At 38.5% G+C, this 26,960-nt stretch overlaps 1 protein-coding gene across 4 annotated transcripts in view; it reads left to right on the forward strand.

The window, feature by feature from the left end:
* Positions 1–26,960, forward strand: part of kcnn3 (potassium intermediate/small conductance calcium-activated channel, subfamily N, member 3) — an 85,210-nt gene that overhangs the window by 21,622 nt on the left and 36,628 nt on the right. For all 4 annotated transcript variants that reach the window (XM_055209952.2, XM_055209950.2, XM_073872089.1 and 1 more), the window contains 2 exons: positions 12,410–12,505; positions 26,336–26,632. In XM_055209952.2, coding sequence (XP_055065927.2) covers positions 12,410–12,505; positions 26,336–26,632 — 393 coding nt within the window. The remainder of the gene's footprint in view (positions 1–12,409; positions 12,506–26,335; positions 26,633–26,960) is intronic.

Raw genomic sequence — 26,960 nt, forward strand, 5'->3', positions numbered from 1 at the left:
TGCTGATGTATGCACATGTCATTTGAGTGATTGTCTACATCGATTATTAATAATCACCTTTGCACTCATTCAAGCTCCTGTTGATGACTTACCATACTGCTTGAGCTGTTGTCTCTCTGTGTGTATGTGTGTGTGTGTGACAGCTGCTTTTGAAAGGATAAAACCAGCAGGGAATTTCTGATGAAGCATCATTATGTCCAAAACATTTTCCTTACCATTGTCTGCTCTTTAGACAGCTGGTTAGGTGTGTGAAGTGTGTGTGGGTTGGTCTAGATTAAAATATGTGTATATATAGATTTGCAGGAAACACAAATAGCTTTTTGCTGATTAAATTAATAAATTTTTCTTACCAGCCATAAAAGTTGCATTGTAACAAACTTTATGTCAGTGGCAGTATATTATATAAAAGTCTTTGAGCTAATATTTAACGATCTAAGCACATGGTCTAAAGCGCATGGCTCACAGACTAAAAAGGTGTGTCCGGATCCACTTTTGCTAGTTTAACGACTGGAAAAATGGTTATGCGCCTGGCGCACCGTCTAAAATGGTTGTTCCTAATCTTTTAATGAGTTATGTGTAACATTTAAAGGATTAGTCAATTTTCTTAAAAAAATCAGATAATTTACTCACCATGTCATCCAAAATGTTGATGTCTTTCTTTGTTCAGTCAAGAAGAAATTATGTTTTTTGAGGAAAACATTCCAGGATTTTTTTCATTTTAATGGACTTTAATGGACCCCAACACTTAAAAGTTTTAATGCAGTTTAAAATTGCACTTTCAAAGGACTCAAACAAGGCATAAGGGTCTTATCTAGTGAAACGATTGTGATTTTTGACAAGAAAAAAAAAATGCACTTTTAAACCACAACTTCTCATCTATCTCGGGTCATTTGACGCACCAGCGCGAACTCACGCAATACGTCATCACGTCAAGAGGTCACGGGTGACGTATGCGAAACTATGCCCCAGTGTGGAGAAAGAGGACCGTTCCGACGTTGTTGTATGTCAAATGATACTAATTAATGTTTTTGTGTCAGTTTATTGTTTAAAATGGTCCGCAAATGTGCGTTTCATATATGTAACACGTGACCTTTCCACGGCATTACACAATTACGTGAGGTCGCCCTGGCGCGTTACAGGTCCGGAGATAGACGAGAAGTTGTGGTTTAAAAGTGCATATTTTTGTTTTTGTTGTCAAGAGTGGCGATCGTTTGGCTGGGTGGGACCCTTGTGTCTCGTTTGGGATCGTTTGGAGTCCTTTGAAGCTGCAATTTTGAACTGCATTAAAACTGTTACGTGTTGGTGTCTATTAAAGTCCATTAAAGTTAGAAAAATCCTGGAATGTTTTCCTCAAAAAACATAATTTCTTCTCGACTGAACAAAGAAAGACATCAACATTTTGGATGACATGGTGGTGAGTAAATTATCTGAATTTTTTTTAAGAAAATAGACTAATCCTTTAATAAACCAATGAGAAATCTCTCATCCGCTTTAAAAGCCAGTTGTGCTCACGCCAAAGCGGATTGCCTATTTACAGAGTTCGTAAGCAGAAAAACTGTAAACAGAGGAAGAAGACCACCAGTTTAAGAATGATGTTAAAAAAATGCAGTGTGCTTTATTTATTTAAATGGAAATTTTTGTAATTTAAGCTTTCTCTTCAAATTTAGTTATTTCAGTAATTTTAATTGCTGGCAAAGTATGATGCATGATCACTCTAATCTCAAAAAGTTTTTTTAAGAATAATTTAAAAGGAGAATTTTTTTTACAAACATGTAGAGAGGCGTTTCAGCACTTGGACAGCACCCGTGAGTGTTTTGAAAAATATTACTTAAAAATGGTTCTCAACTCACCAAATCCAAAGACATCATATACAATACATCTGTGGGGTAGCATTAAAAAAAAAAAAATAAATGCAATCTTACCACTTTTTGAAAGGAAAAAAAAAATTGCTTACAAGGCTACAAGTGAAGCAGCTCTTCACGGCTTCTAAAGTCCTGTTAACTATCCTCATTTATGTCAATAAATAACCTTTCACATTTAATTTTTCATATTTAAAAAAGTTTGTGTGCTGTTGCGCATTCATGTGTGTTAAAAGCAAATGTGCGTTGTTGTCGTTTATAGGCGCATATTCCTAACACACTCTTTAAATAACAAAAACAATATTGCGCCATTGACTTCAGACTTTAGACCAAGTTTTAAGTTGGTCAGTGGCATTTTAGTTGCCTTAAAATAGCAACACGCAAACAATGCACCTGAGCACACCTCGTTTTCAGACCAGAACGGCCATTGGCGCACAAATGGGAGCAAATGCATCTGTTATTTTAACAACTGAACGTAAAAATAATAACTGCACGGGGCTGAAACTATAACAGGCAATTAACAGTTGCATTGCACTTTGCGCTGCATTGCGCCAGGTATATGATAGGGCCCTTTGTCTCTTTGTAAAATGCAGCCTTTTATGATAAAACATTGTGTATGGCTCTCATTTTTTTCTTACTTGTTGGTCCCAAATATTTCTTATGTGTCGCCACGTAGAGTTATGAAAAAGAAAACATCTCAGCATCCTGGTTAAATCTCAGATGGTGCATTTTTCACTGGGGGTATAAAGATGTGAGCTGTGACAGATGTTTTCATTATAATTATTGTGATGCACTAACAAGTAGCTCCACTTTATTCACGCCAAACATTTTTAATTTGTACATGTGTTTATGACTCTATGATTGTGTTCATGTTAAATGTGATGGATGTATTTGTAAAGAGCTGAATGTGTGGCTTACTCTAATTTCTCTGGAGATCTCTGGTTCATTCACACTAAGTACACATCATTTTTTCTGAAATAAAAGCTAGAAGGATTAGACAAGAGAGAGGGAATGAGACAGAATTGGGAAAACAGAATGATATAGTGCAGGGTGAAACAGGAGCCAGTGTTACTTGCTTTGTTTGTTTTGGTGTTTGATCAAATATTTGGGTCATATGCTGTCTATTTGTTTGCCATCTGACCAGTCCTTAAACAGTAAAATATTGAATTATAAAAGATTTATGATATGGTATAGATATTTAGGCTGGGGTCCACTAGAGCGAAAAGCTTTAGTTTTGCATTTTTGCGATTGCATATTTATTTATGATTTATATTTTTTTTTTCATTCTTTAATATTGTTGTCTGAGTTTTGCCACTGCAAGCACCACTCACATTTCATCAGATTTCAAATTAAATAATCTGCATAATGATTTGAATTAAAAGTTACCTTAAAAGAGTAGCACAAATTTATTTGGTAAAATTACATTTTTGCTTGGAGAACAGTACGCACTTCAGCTGACATGTACAGAATATTTATGCAAAACTTGTTTATCCATTTCATCCCAGCAAGATTTTGCAAATGTTTCAAAAAGCATTGAGGGTATAAATAAAAATTCTGACGTTTTGTACAAATTAATTGGCATAGAAAAATGCTTCCCTGATTAGAGACCAACAAATCAAATCGAGCACAATCAACATTATATCCAGGACTTTGAATTGCAAATGTGACTGTGATCTTAGACAAGTAGTACAGTTGTCCCTAGCTGTCAGAGGTACAGTACATACTGGTCCCTAAGAGTACATATTAGTACCTTAAAGGTACCAAATGTATACACACTTTAAAAAAATTGCAGCATTTTTGTCAAATCAACATATATTTTTAAAATTAAGTTAACAATTTCAACTTAAATTTATAAGTTATGTCAACTTTTTAAGACAAAACTTAAAATAGTAGGTTAAATTGACTTGCAAAACCAAGTTGTTTTTTTACAGGGAATGACTTTACCTAAAAGGTATTATGATCTTTTCAAAGGGTGCTTCCCGGGTGACAGCTTGGGACCATTTCTGGACCCTTTTTTATGTAGAGATACAGAGGAGCAATATTAGATCCATCTATTTCCATCTCAACACATGCCTTTTCTACATCTTAAAGACCTAAATAAATACCCGTGAAAAGATGATGTCAAATCAATATGTAATTTTCACAAACACCTCATACTGTCAGCTTTCAAGGGGACTGTGTTGGACTTGAGTAGATGCGTGGACATGTGCAGGTGTCTCTGTTGGTCAACCTGTTGTCTGTTTATGAGGTCGAGGGTGGTTTGCTGAGCTGTGAGAGGTTTGTCAGAATTTGCATACAATATGTTGTGGGGACCAGCCATAAGAAGAACTGCTTACTTAACATACTAAATCATAAAATTATATTTAGATATGCAAAAATGCAAAATTTAAAGTTTGGTTTAGAGGTAATTTAGCTCAGTATAAGAGCGATATTAATCACTGTGACAGTGACGTTACCATCCTATATTTGTGTGATAAAACTAATATAGAAAGGTCTACAGGTTTGTTTGTACTTGTAAGGGGAAATGAGTAATGTATATTAATATGTATAGTGAAAGTTGATGCTTTAATGAAACTCTTGGGTTTAGATGTATGGGGTTAGAAAATAAAAAATATCACACAGTAGCTTATTATAAAAGAAGTCAAAGAAAAGTACCCACCATAATAGAAAAACCAACATGTTTGTGTGTGTGTGTGTGCGTGCGTGCACACGTGTGTGTGTGTGTGTGTGTGTGTGTGTGTGTGTGCTGAGTAATCATGTAAAGCCCATAATCCCACTTCTGACCCACTAAGGCTCTTTCCTGCTATCCCTCAGGGGCAACAATCAGTACATACAGAGAAGAGATGGACGTGCCAAAGGGAGGGTCAGTAAAGGAGAGAGAGAGAGAGAAAGAAAGAGAGAGAGAGAGAGTTAGGGCAATAGTGCACTGAATTAAAAAGACCCTCAAATGATCATTAATTGTAAGTGTAATGTATATGTGTGTCACTTTGTACATTAAAGTAGTGGCTGTGAGCATGTATTCATCATTTGGTCTCTGATTGTGTAATTGGGTTTTCAGTGGAGTAATGGTGTATGTCAGTGTGTAACCAATGGCGTGCATGTGAGTTATAGGACTTGTGTGTGTACAGATTTGGTTTGAAACATTGGGGAGTTGAAATGTCAATTGTACATGTGTTTCCATTAATCATTGTAGTATAAATAATTGGGGGGGTGTAATTGGTAGTTTGGATTATTAGGGGGTTACCCATTTTCCCTGTGGAAACTACACCACTGTGTGTTCAGGTTTGGTTGTATACTTGTGAGGGTAATCTGTGTTGAAAATGACCTCTTATGCTGCGTTAACACCAGCCGCGGTAGAGGCGTCAAATGTGAGTGATTTCAATGTTAAGTCAATGTAAAGACGTGTTGACGCGCGTCTGGAGGTCTTGCGGTGCAAATGAGACGTTAGGCGCGATTCCACCTCATTCGCGCTTCTAGTTCGCGCAAATGGCCGCGGAAAACGGCGAGTTCAAAAATCTGAACTTTGAAACTGAAATGTGCTGCATTAGGGGCTAATCACACCAAACATGTTTTAAATTCTTGGAAATTAGGGATGTGCATTTATGTCATTTTTTCATTTCGATTAATCCATAGGTCAGAAGAACGAGTACTTGATTAACTGGGGGCGGGGCAATCAAAAGGGGCGGGGCGGGGGGTACACGTCATGGTGAAAATGAAAATATTTTTATTAAAAACGTTTTTATTAATTAAAAAAATATTAATTTTGAAGAAACTATGACAGAACAATAAACACATAGCCTACTAGATTATTAATTAATTAAATGTTTTTAACAAAAACTTTTTACAGGAATAGCTGCATAATTAATGAAGTGAAACTAAAGGGTTAAACGCAAACCGAAGCGCTTCCTATATGACGCATTCTACGTATACAACATAAATGTACAACGTGCATCTATCTGCGTAAAATGCAAGAATGCAACTAAGTTATGTACAGAAAGTTCAACTCCCTTTGTGGATGTGCATCATAAACAGCGCGCTTTTAAACACGTCCAGTCAAAGCACAAGCTTCATAACATTAACCAGCTTTAAGTCTTTTGCTATAATTTTAGCGATTAGCTGTGTCGTGTCGTCCCTTACCTGTTCTCAGTTAAGATGTAATGTTAATGCTCGTGTGGCTCTCTAGTATCTCTTGACATTGATGTTTAAATATGAGATGATAACCCATTGAACTTTTGACGGCGCTGTACATTTTGCACCTGACTGACTGTATTACTGAAAATCACGGCATCCTTTTAAACCATAATGCCTCAGTGATGATGTGAGGTGTGGTCGGCATTGCGCGGATCGGCGGGTTGCTGCGGCGCAGGTGCGCGGAATTATCTGTTTTTAAATAATGCATGGTAATGTTACTGATGTCATACGCCGGTCTGCGTAGCTCGACACGACGTCAAACACGAATCTTCAGACCCAGTCTTTACTACCACATGCGCGTGTAATGCTAACCAGACATCCAAATGCCGCCATATCCCTAATAAATAAATATATAAACCCACATGATCATCGTTTTCGTGATCGCTCATCGATGCCACGTTCGAGTACTCGAGCAATCGAAACATTCACGCAGAAATTCGCTTCATGGGACGGGCTTCTGTAACTTCGCTCGCTTCCTGTAATCACGTCACTACTTGAGAAAGCTCCTGATTAAGGGGCTGATCACACCAAACGCGTTTATGGCAGTTGCAGGTGTTTTTTTGCCGCCAGCCGCAGCACACGCTTTTGAAGAGCAGAAGAGCAGAAAAACACCCAACGTCATTGGACAATGGAAAAATGCGAATGACGTCGGGTGTTTTTCTGCTCTTCAAAAGCATGTGCTGCGGCTGGCGGCAAAAATACACCTGTCCCATGAAGCGAATTTCTGCGTGAATGTTTCGATGACTAGAATTTCATGCGCAGCTTTCACACGCGAATGAAGCGAGTACACTCAAAATGTTCAAGTGTCCAACTACGCACGGTAGACCCGTATTTGCTGCCTCAACACGTCTGATGTGAACCCACAGTTAAACAGTGTGTAAGTCTAATGGTGCATTCACACCAGCCGCGGTAGAGACCGCAAAAACGCGTTATTCGCGCGTAGTTGGACGCTTGGACAATTTGAGTTTACTCACTTCATGTGCGATATGTATTGCGATATAATAATTTTTATAGACTCATTTCAGAACAGGTTATATAGACCCTTAGAAAAGCCAAACTGCTAAAAAGTAAGTAAAAGTAAACCGTTATGGCCAGATTAGTCTTTTTACCTCTCTTAGCTGGAACTTTTGCCTGACACACTCTACAGCAGGGGTGTCCAGACTTTTTTGTGTGGTGATCTACTTTTAAAAGGATAAAGCCGACAAGATCTATCTGCTAAAAAACACAGTTAATTATTTTTATAACACTACTTTAAATGCTTGTGAGGACTATACTGCATATATATACTGCATGTTTCACAATTACTAGACCATAATGCAAATTTCGCGCGTGGAGCAGCAGTTAACTTATGTGCGATCTACCAGCATTGCCGTATTGGACACCCTTGCTCTCTACAGAGTATATTTTCCTGCTGCTTGTTGTACGGCTTAAATCCAAATAATAGATGTTGCTTCAGTCTTTTTCACGAGCTCCTCTGTTTCGCTGACGCTTTCATCCATGTTTATTCGGCTGCAGCTCGTGGCTCTAAAGTTCTCGGGTAGATTGCGCCATCAACATGCATTATCGCGATAGTGCAATAGATTTAAAATCTCTATCGTATGCCAATTTTGTATCGTTTATATTGCATATCGTTTATATTGCCCATCCCTACCTATAAGATGTCATCAGTAATATAATATTTATAATGGATTTGGTAAAGGCGACACATAACATGTTAGCAGCTGGGTTGGATATATGTGTGTTTGTAGGGGTGTTTTATTTGCTTTGTATGGATTGAGTGTAGGTGAATGATAAAGTGCTTTGGTTTGGCCAGGTGGTTCACATTATTATACTCCTTGACTTGGATAAAGTGCTCTGAATGAAAAGTCACTCACATACACAGCACTGAATATGCTGCATATACAGCAACATTAATCATCTGCAAATCTGCCTTTGCCCTGAATTTGACAGGACACCTGAAGAATAGCTGCTTTATGCTTTAAGAACTTAACACTACAATATTGTACAATTGTATAGCTCAGTTGTCTGGTCAATGCATAAATGTACATGTAACAATACAATTTATCAGTAAAAAAAATACGCTTTTATCTGTAGCAACCTACAGTGAATTAAAGCTATAAATTTTTTTCCCAGTATTTTTTGTTCTGTGGCAGTCAGTAGTTACAACCTTTGTGCTGCTATTGCAATTGCAATCTACCAGTTCAGCTCCATTTGAAATATCTAGAGATCTGTTGGTATTTTTGGTACATTTGTTGATATTTTTCCCCCAAGCCTAAGGTAACTGCTGACCCAAGTGTGTACGGTATGTGTGATGTTGTCTGTCCTCTGGTGGTTAAGTTGTGTATCCAGATTTGAAAAATCTTGCTCTTTCTGTGTGTGTGTTGGACTCGCGTTTGAGGTTTTTATCACAGCACCCAGTGTCAACGATAGGAAGAGATGAATATATTGAAACAAGAAGAAGTAATTGCATTAGAATCACAGATGACTGTGTGCGTTTGTGGCGGTACATTTAACCGAGTGTGAGTTGTGTGTGAGTGCGCTCATGCTACTGCGTGACAGACAGAAGGCTCAAAGATGACTGTGTATTCAGACGTCAGAGCAGATATGCTAGGTTTTTATGAAAGGACCAGGGAGAGGTAAAAAAAGAAGACCCTGAACAGATGGGAGAAAATGAAATGAAAGGAGCAGGAGGAAGATGTGGTGCATGTGTGTATGAGAGAGAGAGAGAGAAAGCTGTTGAAGTTAATGGTACTCAGAAAGCCTATTACCTCGTATGTTGTCCATCATGGCCATGGCAAGATCAATAACTACTAATCTAGCCGTGAGTCAGTTCTTTATACTCACTGTTCATACACACACATATATAACATGGGATCTGATGAAACAGAGGACTCAATTAGGCGGATGGTAACACATCAAGCAAAAAACTCAGTCACTGTAAAAGGGGGGATAAGGGTGGTTTAAAGTGAGAAAGAACAGATATTTTAACCTTCCTGCCTGCACGTGCATTCAATTCAATCTCAACAAAGAGTGTCCACAAAAGACCTCGTTGGCAGATGTGTGCGTGTATTATATTAGACTTTATGCTGTGAAATTTGGCTCAAGCATTTTATTTATAAATGACCTGATTCCTGTTGCGAGCTGCATAACGTGATTTAGCCAACTTCCTAGATTAATGTAATTTTCTGGGAATGCTGGAGATAATCTTGGATCAACATTTCAGTTAGATTTTGAGTAACTTAATCCTAAACGTGGGAACTGGATATTCTCCATAGCTTGCATTTTATAATGAATTTTTATAATGTAACTTATTAATATGAGGAGACAGGTTTTTGAGCTTATTTACAGAACACAGTCATGCTTTTGGACTTGCTAGTGCTTATTGAACCTGTGGGACACTAAAGTATGACTGACCATTATCTCTTTCCCCGCCAGTGTTTTTTTTTTTAAGTTGCCAGCCAGCGCCAGTATTTTTCATGGTTTTCACAAATGTTTAATGCCTTCCAGAAAATAATAAAAATAAGTATATAAACATACAATATATCAAATGAAAGAACAGACCCTGCTTTCAAACAAACAGAAAAACATTTCATCCTACCTTCATTAGTTTTCTTTTTATCACCTCTCAAATATGGGGTATGTTTCTTCAAAAACACCAAATTTTGAGCCAACTGGTGGATAATAGCTGTATTACGGAACGCCGGAAATACTCGTCATTGGCAGGAAAGGGTTTTCTCTTAATTGACCAGTTAACTCGTCAATAGCGGGGAAAGAGTTTATATCAAATGAGAACTGTTTTATAATCCCTAGGGCTAAATCATATGATACAGTGAGGAAAATAAGTATTTGAACACCCTGCTATTTTGCAGGTTCTCCCACTTAGAAATCATGGAGGGGTCTGAAATTGTCATCGTAGGTGCATGTCCACTGTGAGAGACAAAACATAAAAAAATCCAGAAATCACAATGTATGATTTTTTAACTCTTTATTTGTATGATACAGCTGCAAATAAGTATTTGAACACCTGTCTATCAGCTAGAATTCTGACCCTCAAAGACCTGTTAGTCTGCCTTTAAAATGTCCACCTCCACTCCATTTATTATCCTAAATTAGATGCACCTGTTTGAGGTCGTTTGCTGCATAAAGACACCTGTCCACCCAATACAATCAGTAAGAATCCAACTACAAACATGGCCAAGACCAAAGAGCTGTCCAAAGACACTAGAGAAGCTAAAACATGACTGTCAATCTCCATTGGACTGGGGCTCCATGCAAGATCTCACCTCGTGGGGTCTCAATGATCCTAAGAAAGGTGAGAAATCAGCCCAGAACTACACGGGAGGAGCTGGTCAATGACCTGAAAAGATCTGGGACCACCGTTTTCAAGGTTACTGTTGGTAATACACTAAGACGTCATGGTTTAAATCATGCATGACACGGAAGGTTCCCCTGCTAAAACCAGCATATGTCCAGGCCCTTCTTAAGTTTGCCAATGACCATTTGGATGATCCAGAGGACTCATGGGAGAAAGTCATGTGGTCAGCTGAAACCAAAATATAACTTTTTGGTCATAATTCCACATGTGTTTGGAGGAAGAAGAATGATAAGTACCACCTCAAGAACACCATCCCTACTGTGAAGCTTTGGTGGTGTTTTTCTGCACATGGGACAGGGCGACTGCACTGTATTAAGGAGAGGATGACCGGGGCGATGTATTGCGAGATTTTGGGGAACAACCTCCTTCCCTCAATTACAGCGTTGAAGATGGGTCGAGGCTGGGTCTTCCAACATGACAATGACCCGAAGCACACAGCCAGGATAACCAAGAAGTGGCTCTGTAAGAAGCATATCAAGGTTCAGGTGTGGCCTAGCCAGTCTCCAGACCTAAACCCAATAGAGAATCTTTGGAGGGAGCTCAAACTCTGTGTTTCTCAGCGACAGGCCAGAAACCTGACTGATCTAGAGAAGATCTGTGTTGAGGAGTGGGCCAAAATCCCTCCTGCAGTGTGTGCAAACCTGGGGAAAGATTACAGAAAACATTTGACCTCTGTAATTGCAAGCAAAGGCTACTGTACCAAATATTAACATTGACTTGCTCAGGTGTTCAAATACATACAAATATCATGTATGTATCATACAAATAAATAGTTAAAAAAATCATACATTGTGATTTCTGGATTTTTTTAGATTATGTCTCTCACAGTGGACATGCACCTACGATGACAATTTCAGACCCCTTCATGATTTCTAAGTGGGAGAACTTGCAAAATAGCAGGGTGTTCAAATACTTATTTTTCATCACTGTATGTGATACATCAATGCTTTACATTTCTAATATCAGACTGTTGGCCTTTAACCAATCTGCATAACATCTCCTTTTGTGTTCCACATAAGAAAGACATGCAGATTTGGAACAACATGAGCATAAATCATGACAGAATTTACATATTTAGTCAACTGTCCCTTTAAGGACTAAAAAGTATCACTGAGCTCTTTCCACCACTCACAAATGAAGATTGTCGATGGAAGTAATAAAAGCACAAAAATTTGTATTGATGAGCCTCAGGATTGCTATAGTTTGCATTTGCTCCATTTAGAGGCACTGTATAGGTATGTGTAGGTTTTTGGGTGAGAGACCCCTGGACGCAATTGTCTGTCTGTGAAGAATAATGCTTCCACTACGAAACTTTAAATTAGACAATGGGTGGCCAATCTAATAATGTCTGCAATTCAGCTGGACAGCACTGATGCTTAGCCAGGAAATCATTTAAAACTTTAGCTTTTCATGGGGGAGTTTATGTAAGTGTGTGTTTGTGAGAGTGTGTGTGTGTGCATGCGTGTGTGTAAGTGAGTGCGTACGTGCATGCGTATGTATGACCTTGATATCTAGGCTCCAAGGTGCCATAGGGTCAGAGTCTATACAGGTGTCTTCAAAGCCAGTTATATCATATTTAAATATGTCTGTGTATTAAGAAGAATAAGCATTTCCACTTCATAAATGTAACGTCTAAAGTACATATACAGGTTTAGACTTTATAATAAAACTAATTTTTATAAAAAAAAAAAATCTTCGATGGCTGAGATGTAGATTCACAGTGGACAGAAAATGTGTATAGGTGTAGCTCAGCATTAAAAGATGACGTACGGGCAAGCACAAGTTTTGTGGCGAAATTGCTGAAATAGCATTAGTGTGATATAAATGCACTTCGGATTTAAATGCTTGTGCATCACATCATTATTGTGGGCAGGATTAGTGGTATACCACTGGTATGGTGTGCATAATGTGGTTTTAAAGCTCAGTGTAATGTTTAACCCGATGTGTGTGTGTGCTAAGATCATTTGGTGTGTTTTTTTTACAGAGCTCCATGTATTCTTTGGCATTGAAGTGTCTTATAAGCCTTTCCACCGTCATTCTTCTCGGACTAATCATCGCTTACCATGCTCGAGAGGTGCAGGTAAACATACACTCACATATATAAAATATTTAAGATTACTTATTATATCACACAGTATTTTATATCAATGCATTAAATTAGTAACCCTACTGAGACCTAAAACTGTAAATGGCTGCTTCAAGCTAGTTACAACACATTAAAAAGTTTCTGTAGTTTGCTTTTTTCAAGTGCTTTCTACTTATTTTGTCTTTGATGTTTTAACCAGTCCCAAACAACCATATTTATTATAGTGTAATGAAGAGATGAGTAATGTTGTTTCAGGCTGTTGCCCTCAGCAAGGGCAGCAAACTCATCTCCTCATTAGCATTATTCTAATAGAAGTGTTGACACTGGAATGGCACTTACAGCAGTGTACTGTTTTTCTGCATGCTATACACGAACACACATACAAGCCACAAAGCTCCCCTGAATCTCGCCGTCCTTTCTCCTTTGTAAGCACAGGCGTCTTTGAGACATTTAGCGGATATTTTTAGGGCTGTGTGCGTCCAAAACACTGACTCATTTTGTAAATGTTTGACATATACTTTGAAAAGGAGCATGTGTGCCCTTTTATCAATGAATACAGTTTGAAAAACTCGCTGCATTATCAAAAGAAACAGGCAGAAACACATGCACGACTTGAAAACCAGCTCACAGAATGGAGAGAGGCTCTGAAAAAGGTATGAAACTGACAATGTTAAGGCCACAATATGTAAGATTTTTGTAAGAAAATATCGAAAAACCACATGCACAGTGTGATATATTTAATGCATTTGTGTATCTACAAAATCCCAAAAGTTTGTACATCCAAAGAAATTCTTGTTTTTTATAATGGCAAGTCTTTTGTCTCCCTTGTAATTGTTGCACTTTTAGTGACTTAATGTCCCAGCAAGGGATAGCTAAAACCATAGACTGTAAAAATAGATGGACGTAGTGTCCATGACATCACCCATAGGTTTCCGAAGATCGTTTTTGAAGCTTAAAGTAGGCGGTTCCTGCCGTCGCCATCTTGGCCGCGCGTCACCGTGCATCACTCGCAGATATCCGAGAATGGGAGATTTCGGAAGATTGCCTCTCGGTTTAAACAAGGCAAAATTTGGGCTGTCAGTGAAAGTCTAGCCATAGCTCTGGGATGTGTGCTATCCTCAGTTTCCGGTTGTAGAAACTATGGCAACACAAGTGGACAAATGCATAATTGGCGGTTATACAGCATTTAGCATGCATAGAGCTGTCGCGATTGGTTGATACAATCGACTGGGTCAACGCTGATAATTAGTCAACATTAATATTTTAAATTGATTCCATTATTTTACCTTTTAAATTTTGTTCTCACATTAAAAGAACATCCGTTTCCTGCCGTCTCCAACAGTCTGCCAGTTTTCAAAGATAATGGATGAACCGTGTTGAGTGCAATGCCAAACGAGTTAGTTTGCAAAAGTTTTTTAAAGGCCGAACGGTCTAAAGTATGGGAGTTCTTCAGATTAGCTGGTATTGATTGATCGTTTCGATTGATCTGTGCCTGCGTTTGTTTATATTCAGGCTTAATGTTTCATACTATAACTCTTCACAAGACTTTGATTACAACTGTCATCAGCATCGTAAATCCTCCAAAGTCTTTTATATTTTCATTTTTTTTTAAATGTATGTAGATTTATAACACTATATATTGTATTATATTACCTATGCATTACATTTTCTGTGTGCATTCACACACATACAGTACCGAAAAGATCCCATAAAGACACATAATGTATTTAAAGTCCTGCATTTTGTAGTTTTTTTCCAGTGTCTGAAGTTTGCTAATTATCTGTGATTTCTCTCTCTGGAGACCACCCGCATGCAGACATTTCTTGTTGTGAATGTTGATCTGCGTTTAAATCCCTGTATAGCTGAACCATAACTTCTTGTTGTGATGACACACGTCCATTACGGCATTGTTCTGCCTCTTGTTCACACAAATAAATACTATAGTTAACGTTTATGCAAGGGTGTTTTCTTAGGGGTGATTCACATTTCGCGTCTCTTGTGTGCTCAAGTTCGTTACATCATGTAGGTGCGCAGTATGCATGCTCATAATGGAAGCGACGTGGTGCGACATGCTTGTTTTTTCCAGGCGCATCCGCACCGCATCGAGTTAAAAACATTTAAACTTTAAAATGATTATGAGGCACATACATTTTTTTTAAATAACGAAGCTCACAGTCACAGATAAGTCATTTGTAAAAAATACCACAATATTCCAAAATAAATTGCAGTTTTTAGTTTTATTTTCATGGCGACTTTAATGACTTTAAAATTGAATGGTTTATACTGAAATTGAGGTTAATCTTACTTTATTTAAAGTGAACATAGAATAAGGGCCAATCTCATTTCTCTGGGGTAAGACAGATTGTTCGTTTAAAAAATGAGACACCACTCAATTACCGTTTGCGTCACCTTCCCTTGCCGCCAACTGGCTGCTACGTAAACAGACACGCATTGACATAAACAAAGAAGATGCCGTCGTCTCAGGTTGTGGTATCGATTGCTTGAGCTGAGCTTAAGCAATAGCGCATAACTTAGCTGCTAGCTAGCGCCTTAACTAGCGATTCAAAACAAAAACATTACAATTAAAACTGCTTGAAAATTGTATTAAAAGTATCATAAAACAGGAGTGTCATAATATAATCTCAATTAAACTGCAGAAAATAACATTACTTTTATTTGTGCGACTCCTTGACAGTTCGACGTTCAACCATAAAACATCTTGATGCTGGCTCTCCTGAGATAACGTTTACCCCTCTCTTTCAAGTGTGGTCCTTATCACACTTTGTTTTAAGGGCTATGTATCCCTACGCCTTGGCCCTAGCCCTTGATAAAACTGAGAATTGAGACACCACTTCGCCTCACATGAACGCGCAAAACCTAGGGGAAGGGGTAAGGGGAAGGGTTAAGACAGAGAAATGAGACGCACCCTAAGACCAATTTAAAATCAACGCACATCCCTGTTATTATGTGATCAGTACATAGGTGCATGTATTTTCTTTTTTTTATATGAAATTTTCAGTTGCAAAGTACTTTATTGGCATGATCACTGTACATAACAGGTGTACACGCACAAGCCTTGAATACCTCTCTCTCTCTCTCTCTCTCTCTCTCTCTCTCTCTCTCTCTCTCTCTCTCTCTCTCTCTCTCTCTCTCTCTCTTTCTCTCTTGTTCTCGCTCACTCCTACTCAAATCAATTCATGTTTTCCTCTTTACCCCCCCCCCCCTCTGTCTATTACCCTCTTGATTTCATGTTGTGTTGCTCTGTCTCTCTTTGTTTTGTTATATTTTTACACTCATTTAACATTCTGTTGCCCCTCTGCGGGTTTGTGAATTGTTCATCTCAGGCTCTTTTAAACAGACATGTAGTTTTGTTCTAAGTTTTGGGTTTTCAGTTTAAGGGGTCTGATGAGTATGACTCGCAGAGATTTTGACCCATGACTAAACACTGCAACTTACTTGTAACACCATGCAACGCAAAGCTTTCCAGGCTCATTCTCCATCTTTAGGTACAGTGTGAAGTGAGATCATTTTAATAGATTTTGGGGGAGCACCCCGATCTCATTTATTTTAATGGAAGCTTGGTGATTTCCCGTGTCACGAGGGACAGCGACCGTTGGCAACAGGAAGTGGGCGTGTCCAGCTTTGCGATAAAGTTGAGAACAGTTTAACTTTATGCAAATGATGACCGGCTGGCGGTGTGCACGCACAGTTAGGAAACTTTACTTTTAAGAAGGTGTGTGCTTGCAGATACAGTGTTGTGTGTTTATCAGGGTGCTAATATCTCTGAAAGGCCCGCTAAGGTAAAGTTTGTACTCAAATGCATGTTAATGTTAATGTAAGTGCATTTCCCACCACGTGCCAACAAGCTTCATCCTTAAGCTAAAGTTTGTATAAGGCTTGGCTCCTGTAGAGCCACATTAAAAGATGATTTATGGCTGTGTGACTTCTGCTAAGAACCATTAAAGAATTTGGTGAATCACTAGCATTACTTGAAGCCAATTTTATAATTATCTTTAGTTGAAGGCTGGACTGATTCTGGAAACGCTTTGCTTGAGTGGTTTTTATGATAAGCTTCAGAAGCTGTTTTCCCTGGAGACTTAACATGTAACATGCAGATGCCTTGACTAGTTGCAGAAATAGTCACCCTCCAGGAGGTTTTCTTTATAAATACATCATTTTGAATCTAAAAAACATAATAAAGCCAAAATAATTCTCAACTACCAGCTTATAATGAGGCATTTATGTAAGAGAGAAGTGCAAAATTTTTATAGAACGAAGCTTTGATTAGTTTGACGTTTATGCAAATGCAAAAGAGATCATGATAGGTTTCTGGAGAAGGTATGAGGTTTCTCCTTATTACAGCTCCCATGCTCTTGAGATTTAGGTGGTAATGTACAGGTGATGCTTAACTGCACAGTTAATCCATATTAACTGTAGTAAACTCTCGATCAGAGTATGTTTGATACTGACAACAGAATGATGGGAAAACATCTCCAGAACATTGCACACGTAGTTTCACAGCACATCTCATTGCTTAGTGTTACTGTGTGTGAGTTGCCGCTGGGTGGAAGCTAAAGGGATTTCCTGCTGTTTATGCTACTGGTGACACACATGGGAGATGTTTGTGTGTGAAAGAGAGATAGAGAGACAGAGAGATTCAGGGTGTATATAAATGTATTTATTTTAGAAAGTGAAAGTTTGAATTGACAGCAGATCTCACTGATTGTGGTTTTAGAGACAACTGACAGATTTCTCTTATTATATATATTTATCTTATATATTACAAACACACACATGTCTATTTTTTAAATATATACATTTGTGTTTGACTGTTGTTTGTATCTCACAGTGTAGAGAGTGGTCATAGGTATTTTAGTCATGTATCACCGCTAATCTGAGTTGATTAGCGCTGCTTGCTGTTCTCTTTATTTTCTGTGGCTGTCTTGTATTGTGGGAAAGTGTTCTGATCTGAATTAGCATGTGTGTAAGTGTTTTTATAGGTATTATAGATGAGACACCAATATTAATAATTTTCACAGATAGTCGATTATTCAGACTGATACCGATTCCCATAGTTTGGTTGTTATATTAACTTGCATTAACTAAATTCTGAAGATTACATTATCTAAATGTTATCCATTTACATTTATATTGAGCAAACATTAAAGGGACACTCCACTTTTTTGAAAATATGCAAATTTTCCAGCTTCCCATTGAGTTAAACATTTGATTTTTACCATTTTGAAATTCATTCAGCTGATCTCCTGGTGTGGCGGTACCACTTTTAGGGGTGGTTTCCTGGACAGGACTTACCCTAGTCCGAGACTAAAATGCATGTTTGAGCTGCTTTAATAAAAAAACAAAAAAACACCTTGTCCTGTTTAATTTTAACATACTTCGTTGACATTGTTTTGTCTTAAGATGCACACATGTAGTTTTTTTTTTAAGGTATGTTTGTAAAAACTTCTTAAATGACCTAATGTTAAAGGAACAGTATGTAAGAAATGTATATCAATTAATCATAAAATGGCCCTGATATGTCACTAGACATTAAGAAATCATTTTCATTTCAAATACTTATATCACTGACAACAGTGGTCTGCCCAGGATATTGTCATTTAAAAAGTGGAGTTGCAGCCCTCAACGGATGTTTATGTTGTCATTTTGTGTATTGGCCACCAGTTGTGTGATTGCAGTACCAGTTTTAGCCACAAGTTTTGTGATTGCAATACCAATTTAGGCCACAATCCTACATACTGTTCCTTTAATACGGCCTAGTCCTGGATTAACCTAAAACCTGTCCGTGAAACCGCACCATAGCATAGCTTAGCATAATCCATTGAATCGGATTAGACCATTAGCATCGCGCTACAAAATAAACTAAGAGTTTCAATATTTTTACTATTTAAAACTTGACTCTTCTGTAGTTACATCGTGTACTAAGTCCGACAGAAAATTAAAAGTTGCAATTTTAGGCAGATATGGCTAGGAACTACTGAATACTCTCATTCTGGTGTAATAATCACTTTGCTGCTGTAACGTGGCTGCAGCAGACGTAGTGATATTACGCATTGCCCGAAAATAGTCTCCTGCCATTGAAAGCAGTAGCGCCTCACTGCAGAACACGACATCCAGGGGGCGGGGTTGGATTCAGATCCATCCTGGATCCAGGTCCAGAGATCTCTTCCCACTGCAGTTTGATTGGTTGGCAGTTTTACCACAAGACACGTCATACACTGTTTGTTGTGTTAACATTTTCGCATTGAGTCGTAACTTAATTAATTTATACTTTTGACAGAAAAACAAACTTTACTTATGACTACAATAAAAGTAGTGCTTTTAAGGTGAAATGTAAGGTAAAACAATTCAGTACTATGATTAATCTTACCATGCGCAGTTTAATACCTATGAATGTATACAGTATAAATTTGCATGTTATTTATGAATTAAGAAATCGAATGTTTATCTTGTATTGACTTTGAACTTGTTTTAAAGTGTCTTTGCTTACAGCCATTAGGAAACAGGTTTCCCTCGCAGAAAGTATAGTTTTCTTACAAATGTGCTAATAAAGGATATCAAATAAAATTGTATTTTTATATTTATTCATATAGGAATAGCGTGTAATAAGTTGGATAATGTACAGCCAACCGGGTCGCAAATAAATCCCTTCAGTCATATCACCCTGTCGGGAATGTGTCCCTTACCTCCCCTTACACCTAACTGTGATCATGACTTCCTAAATTATGAATCTTTCTCAACTATATTATTAATCAAACGTACACTTAAATTGATCAAAGCAACGTTAGCGACCACACAACGGTTGCAACTGCTGCAACAACGCAAATATATTGGTTTATTTGGTGGAGCAAAGTATATAAAGTGGGAGGAGTTGGACCTAGATCCAACCTCGCCCCCTGGATGTCATGTTCTGCAGTGAGGACCATCTCATTGAAAGTTACTAAGGGAACTATTTTTGTCTGCTGTGTAAAATCATTGCGCCTCCTGCAGACATGTTATGGCAGCAAAGTCCTTGATTATTACGCCAGAATGAGAGTGTAGTTCCTAGCCATATCTCCCTAGAAAATCTCAACATTTCATTTTCTGTCGGTTTTAGTACACAATGTAACTACAGAAGAGTCAAGTTTGAAATAGGTAAAATATTAAAACTCTTTGGTTATTTTTAGCATGATGCTAATGGTCTAATCAGATTCAATGTATTATGCTAAGCTATGCTAAAAGTGGTGCCCCCAGACCCGGAGATCGACTGAATGGATTCCAAAACGGTAAAAATCAAATGTTTAATATTAAACATTTTAGTGATGTTTCTTTACCTTTTCTATATACAGAGATCAAGTTCATTGCCTTTTCCTGTTCTCCTTTGATTTATAGGAAGTGTATTTTCTTTTTAATCATCCAATACCAACTATTGGTCGATATATCAGTGCTTCTGTAATCCTAACCATTATATACCGCTACTTGGTGAATAAATAAATAAATGGACGTTAAATATTGATTTGAAGTAAAAAATTACTATCTGAGAAGAGGCCACAAAGTAAGACTTAAAACTTGCACATTTGCCAGGAGATCAAATCATCAGTTTTGCTGTCTTTTATACAAAAAATATTTGACCAAATCAAATAAATCAGACAGGTAATACAAAAATGAAGGTTTATCACTACTGATTAAAAATGACCCTATATAACGTAAACATTCTGTGAAAACATAACCTTGATATCTTTAAGATTGACTGAGTAAGGTCATGTCAAAGATTGAAATCGATGTGCAATTAAATTTTGAATTAGATTATGAGACTTAGCCTAGATTTTACAGACAGGGTCACAAATATTGAGTACAGTTTTGGGAAAAGAGCATATCCTTGTTTAACACTTGTCTTGTCCTATTTGGTATTTTTCTGTACTGGACTCCCCCATCCATGACTTTAAACTTTCATTTCTTACTGTGTTCTTCGATTAATCCTTTTTTATGTTTCCTAATTTGCTCCGGTCATCATTTGTTGGGATGTTCTGGGTTTTCTCTACATCTCTTGTCTTCTTTCTCTCTTATGGGCTAAGGGAGGCGGCTCGGTCCAGTCACTCATGTTGACAGATTACCTTCACTAATGGAATTTAATTATTCAGCATATCCTGGTGGCAATTCGGTCTGGAAAAAAAACGACAGTATGGGGCGTGGGGGGGTTGAGGAGAGATGAATTAGGGGTAATGTGTGGAGGAGGAATGGGAGAGATGATGACAGAGGAAAAGTAAGATTTCATCGAAGTGCACGGTTATGATGGAGCAATCCCATGATTACAGTATCATAAAACCACAGCTTGCGGAGATATGAACCATAAGTTTAATGTGAATAAAGATTTTCATGAAATATGTAGAGGCTAATATACATTCAGCATAATCATTATTGCAAAATAAATCTAGATAGAGTAGGTCAGTTGTCAGTCTGAAAGGGTTTATTTTGTGAAAATACCCAGCTGACTGAACATTGTCCTATTTATTATATGACCACTTATTAAATAAATAAATATATATGAATTATTAATTTGAGTTTAAATTTATTATGTGACCACAAAGTGATACAAGAGATGAAACTTGTTCAGTTGCCAGGGGCAACAATCAAATCTCCAATTTTGTGTTCAGGATTATTTGGGAGGGCTAAAATGGTGGCTCAATGATTCACTGAAGCCACAGAGCATGGCCCCGCCCCTAACACCATTGCGAACATCTAGTTAGGTTGTAGCGGTATTTAAAGCGTAACTAAACCCCTGGTCAGAGCCTGACTCCACCCACTGGCAATATTTGAAAAATGCAAGAAAAGTGGGCAAATCCCAACGGAGATAGAGGGGACGAACTAAGCTCGTACCAAGTGTGTGGTGAGATCGTAACAAGGGCGTGGTGAGCTTGAACCTGCTTACGCCACGAGTTCTTTTTTGGACCCAACATCCAATAGGAAAATTCAACTGCAGTAGCCACCGTTCAACCTGAAGAGGGCAGCACTCAGACGTTTTTACACCATATATTGTAGTATTGAAACACTTTATATCCAAATGTCAAAAAACTTACTAAAATCAATGAACAGCGCTAATAAAGCATCATTCTTAAAGATCATTAACTAAAAAAAGTTGGATTAGGGTTTAGTTACTCTTTAAAAGATGCCAGCTTTCCCGTGAGTGGGTGTGGTTACAGCGCAGACAGCGGACACGCCCCCAACAGAGCAGAGAATCCAGCCAATTTTAATAACTTTATTTACTTTGCGGTTTATTTTGTCATTCAAATTTGGCTGGATGATTAATGACACATTTTTCTGACACAAAAAATTGGCATTAACAAAATTCCAGTCCAATACTCAAGTCATACACCCAACCTTACAGATTCACATGCCGCACATATTCACACATTCTCTTTCAGTCTTCATGCAACCACCCACACATGAGTATTTCTCCTTTGCATTCATTCTCTCTCTCTTTCACTCTCTTCCACCTCTTTTCTATGTTCTCTCTCTCTCTCTCGCACACATGCACACACAAACATACAGTCATTCTCTCTTTCTCTCACCAGGGGATCCTAATTAAGCTTGGCTGGTCTTTGATGTTGTTGCCTAGGCAACAGTCACCATGACGAGGCTGGCTTTTCCAGAAAAAAAAAACATGCACAGTTTACTGCCATACGACATACACCATGCCCTTAGACACACACACATGGGCTGAGCAACATGTTTTGTCAAACAGACTGCCTGTATCAGGGCATTCATGTAGAGGAAATATATTAATTTTCATTGGATGGTAGGAAGACCTGTTGCACTGCGAACAGACATACAGTATGGCATATATATTTCCACAGCAATATAACTTCATTCATGAGTTTCTAGGATTCCCATATAATAATCTTCAGCTATTCGGTGTGTGGGTGTCTATGTGTGTGTGTGTGTGTGTCTCAGTGGGGAAAACCCTGGTTGCTTTCTGCGTATAAATTAAATAAAACTCGCAAAGCTAACACTTACAATTAACGTGAAACCCATCTAACACCGCCAACGGTACAATTAGCTTCCCGTTTCGTCCTTAGACGCTGCTGTTATACCGTCTGACATGAAGTTGCAAGAGAGAGAGAGAATCATATAACTGTCACTGCTCATTATGCCAACTGAATTCTGTTTGCTTATTGCTCTATCTGTTTGGCTTTCCTGGCAGGATAACATTACTATTTAAGCATGTTCTCATCGTGGGGTTTATCAATCTGTTCCCCCCTTCATTTAGCCTCCTGTGCTGCTCCTGAGGAAACATTGTTTCTCACAGCCAGTCTATTTTTTAGTTGATATAATGAGCTACGTGAATTATTAATTCATAATTGAAGTTTTTGATTAGATGTGTGATGAATGGTTACTCCTAAAATGTGGTTAAACTCGATGACATGCAGGTTTTATGTGGGATGCAGAGTTTCATTTGCTCTGAAGATCTTTCTTTGATTCGAGCCATGCTGCAAAGACTTGAAAGTGACAAATGGATTTCAGTGCAAGAATTGATGAGGACAGTGCTCAGTCCTAACACTTACATTAACACTAAACATGTTTGCACACTGAATGTTTGTCATTCAAAAATTCGTCACTAACAGAAACCTTGCACATTTATGCTGGGTACACGCCAAAAGATAATCGGGCTGATTTCCGGTCGATTCCCCCCCTTCCGACAATCCTAGCAATGTCCCGATTATCTTGATGCTTGTACAGATAATTTTATCAGATTTTCCCTTGGTGTGAGGTGTGTTAAGAGTGTCCGAACCTGATTGGAAGAACGTCGGAGCCGCCCCGATGTAAACATGTTTGATATTTACGATCAGAAATCCTGATGTGTGGGGGGAACCAGGGTTTGGAAACCCTACCGCCTTAACTACGTCATCCCAAAAAAAAAAAAAACATTCGCTGCACAAAAGGCCTTCAAGTGCATCTCGGAGAATAGCGCATATGCGCTTCACACCGCGAGCGGGGACGCGGACCACACGGCCGAAATGAGAAAGACGTGGTCCGGACCGTCACTGTCTGGAGGATAACTAGCCAGTTGATAAAACAACTCGGAGTATAGCGCGGACACGCTTCACACCGTGAGCGTGCATGCGTGCTACACGGCCGAAATGAGATAAAGACGTGGTCCGTCATGTCTGGAGGAAAGCCAGATAATAAAACGCGTGTCCGTGAGAACTGTAAGTGGACTTATGTTTTGGGTTTATTTAAGCCTTTTATTGTATTAGTCTATAGTTCTTGCAAATTTAAAGTAAGTTAGCTGGTGATTTTGTTGTTTGAGCAAACTGCTAGCTAGGTTTCACGTGCCTGTTGATTAGATATAAATGTTGAGCGCTCTTGCTCACTTTATTTATATGCGTTATTTACATGCTACAGTAGTTACACTCCTTTAAGATAATGTAATTAATAATGGGAAATAAGCAGTTTTTAAAATTTTTGCGCCATCTATCATCATACGCCTGACGTTCTACAACATTTTGCTTTTGTTTGTGTTTATTAACCCTTTAGTTTCACTTCATCACGCAGCTATTCCCATTAGAGGTATCTGGTAAAAACATTTTATTCATTAATAATCTAGTATGTGTTCAGTTTCTTCAAAATTAGAGTGTTTTAAATAAAAATATTTTAATTTTCATCATGACGCATACGCCCCGCCCCTTTGATTGCCACGTCCTCTGCCCCACCCACTCGCCCAACCCTACCACCTTAACTAACAAATTTTCTGCGGAACCCCGAAGACAAGTGCGCGTACGCTCTTGAGATTATCACGTGAAACGAAACAATATACAATCAGAAAGCGAGATGATGGAAGACGAAACCATAACAATACAGTCATGGCACAGCAGGCACAGTCCAAAGTGAGATAGACATCAGAGATGTTCAATAGCACATTTTATATCATTTCTTATACCCGTTGTTCACCATGTTTGTTTACTGTGAAGTCACGTTTGGCTGCAAGAGACATTGCGTGATCTCCGTGAGATTTCCTGTGTTCACAGTCGAGTCTCTGGCTGAAAATCTTTTTGTGTGATGTGCTGTCTTTTCAGCCCGGAATACACTGAAGGATTTTTGCACTCCTGTAAGATCATTACCTTATCACACTGTGCGACATGGATCGTTAAACTCGGGTACGACTGTACGATGATGACACGGAAGCTTCGGCGCCTGCGTCACACATAAGCGCAATGTCAACAGCATGCACTAGTGGTAAACAAATACCAGCGCGCAGGTCGTAGCAGCAAACACACTGTGCGGTGATAATGCCGAATTTCTGACACTGTCAGAAAAGTATCGTAGGCTATCTTTGGATGCAAGACCGGGAAAACGGCCGTCTTTGAACCTCTCTCATTGTACGACATAGGACCACCAATAAAGAGCCACGATCACAGAAATCGCGACGATTGTTTCACGATGGCAATCTTTCGTCTGGGACAGCCAATAATCATGCAGTGTATCCCGGGCTTAACACATCATGGCACACCACACACTATATGAGCAAAACGGTTAAATCTATTACATTGTAAAAAATCTTTTGGTGTGTACCCATGATAAGGCCAGATTTGTCAGGATTTACTAAAGACGCGCAGTGGATAATTAGCACTGAAAAGGTGTTTTCTAGTTATTTTTACCACTGACTTATTGCACATGCATTTCTAGGAGTTTCCCTTTCAGATGCGAAATTTATGGGAGGAAGATTATTTCAATGATTAATGCAATGCGATTTACTAATGTTTGTGTGTGATATTACTGTTTTTTGCGCCATTATTTAACACAGGAAAAAGCTTGTCTTAAATCATTTTGTGCTTGAAATGGCTGCAACTGTAGCTGATAGAAAAGGCATCAGAAAGTGTGTTGTACAAGGCAGAGGATTTTTTAACATGTAACAGTTTATTTTGGTGCCAGAGGAACATATTATTCAAAAATATTCTTTTTTTTTTGCTGGAGGAAATTAAACAAAGGAGTCACTAGGATATGTCACACAATACCAGGTGTTTCAAAACTTATTGTAAACCTTTACTATTCAGTGTTTTTTTTGTTACATACAGCAAACATCTCCTCACTATCTGCTTGCTGCCTGTCCACTGATCAAACTGTAAAAAAGCGATCTCTGTAGACAGCCCAGGCTCCACAAACTGCAATATTAACAAAGTGGCCAAACCTACCATCAGAAACGATAACACAGTGTTCCAGCCAATAAACGACAAGAAGGATTTGGGGGTGAGGGTTAGGCGCGTTCATGAAAGCACAGAAGGGAGGGGGAGGAGTTAGCTACGCTCCGTTTGTTTGAAAACAGTTCAAACATCAACAAAAAGTAACGCCACACAGATTCGCGTAGAGCGCCTTTAAATTAAATTTTAATAATCCAAAATCATATTGTATCAACTGAAAACATTAAAAGAATACAATTTAATACAGTCTATTGAAAGTTTATTTAAAATTACATAGGCTAATGTATTTTGGCTGTCACTGTAATCACGATGTACTACAACCGTAGTTACATTCATTACATTTTCTGTCAACAATCTATGATCACAAAAGTAAAATGTTTTGGCACATTTCTGACATTTTATTTGCAGATTACCGAAACCACGTTTACAAGCATCTGAAAATTCAATGACATTCCGCATTATACAGTAAATTCCATTTTTATGTTTGAGTTCCGTGATTCTGTCCATGTTTTCCGCACCGTGCACCGCATCCATGTGAGATTATCTCCATTGAAGGACTAAATAAAAATTTTGCTTTAAAAATTCCATTTCGTTTGCATTGTTAAAGTTTCTCGTTCTTTCCCCCCTTTAGCTTTTTGTCATCGACAATGGTGCGGACGACTGGCGGATCGCCATGACCATGGAGCGCGTCCTGCTCATCGCTCTGGAGCTGATCGTTTCGGCGGTTCACCCGGTGCCGGGCGACTTCAAATTCATGTGGCGGGCGCGGCTGGCCTTCTCCTACGCTCCCTCGCAGGCGGAGGCGGATCTAGACATGGTGCTGTCTGTGCCCATGTTCCTTAGACTCTACCTCATCGCCCGAGTCATGCTACTACACAGCAAGCTCTTCACCGATGCCTCCTCCCGCAGCATAGGGGCACTCAACAAGGTCAGAGGTCAAACTGAAAGCAATCTATGGGTCAAAACTGAGTGGTTAATCATTGCAACCCGTGGCATTCTAGTGCAACCTGTGTCTTATTCACCATCCAGGTGTAAATGAGCTTAAATAGCCCTGCACTGCAAAGAGTCGCTATCATTGTTGTAATAGCAGACACCTCTCACTAAGAAGATTACGTGTAATATTGAAAGTCTCCCTGTTACCACTTTTGGAAATTAATTGGAATTTATATCAAACAGATGTCAGATACATTTATCTATTGATCATGACAGGAGTGATTCATCAAATGATGAACAGCATTTTAACCGGGCACTCATCC

The sequence above is a fragment of the Misgurnus anguillicaudatus genome, chromosome 10 (assembly GCF_027580225.2).
Source record: "Misgurnus anguillicaudatus chromosome 10, ASM2758022v2, whole genome shotgun sequence".
Lineage (NCBI taxonomy): Eukaryota > Metazoa > Chordata > Actinopteri > Cypriniformes > Cobitidae > Misgurnus > Misgurnus anguillicaudatus.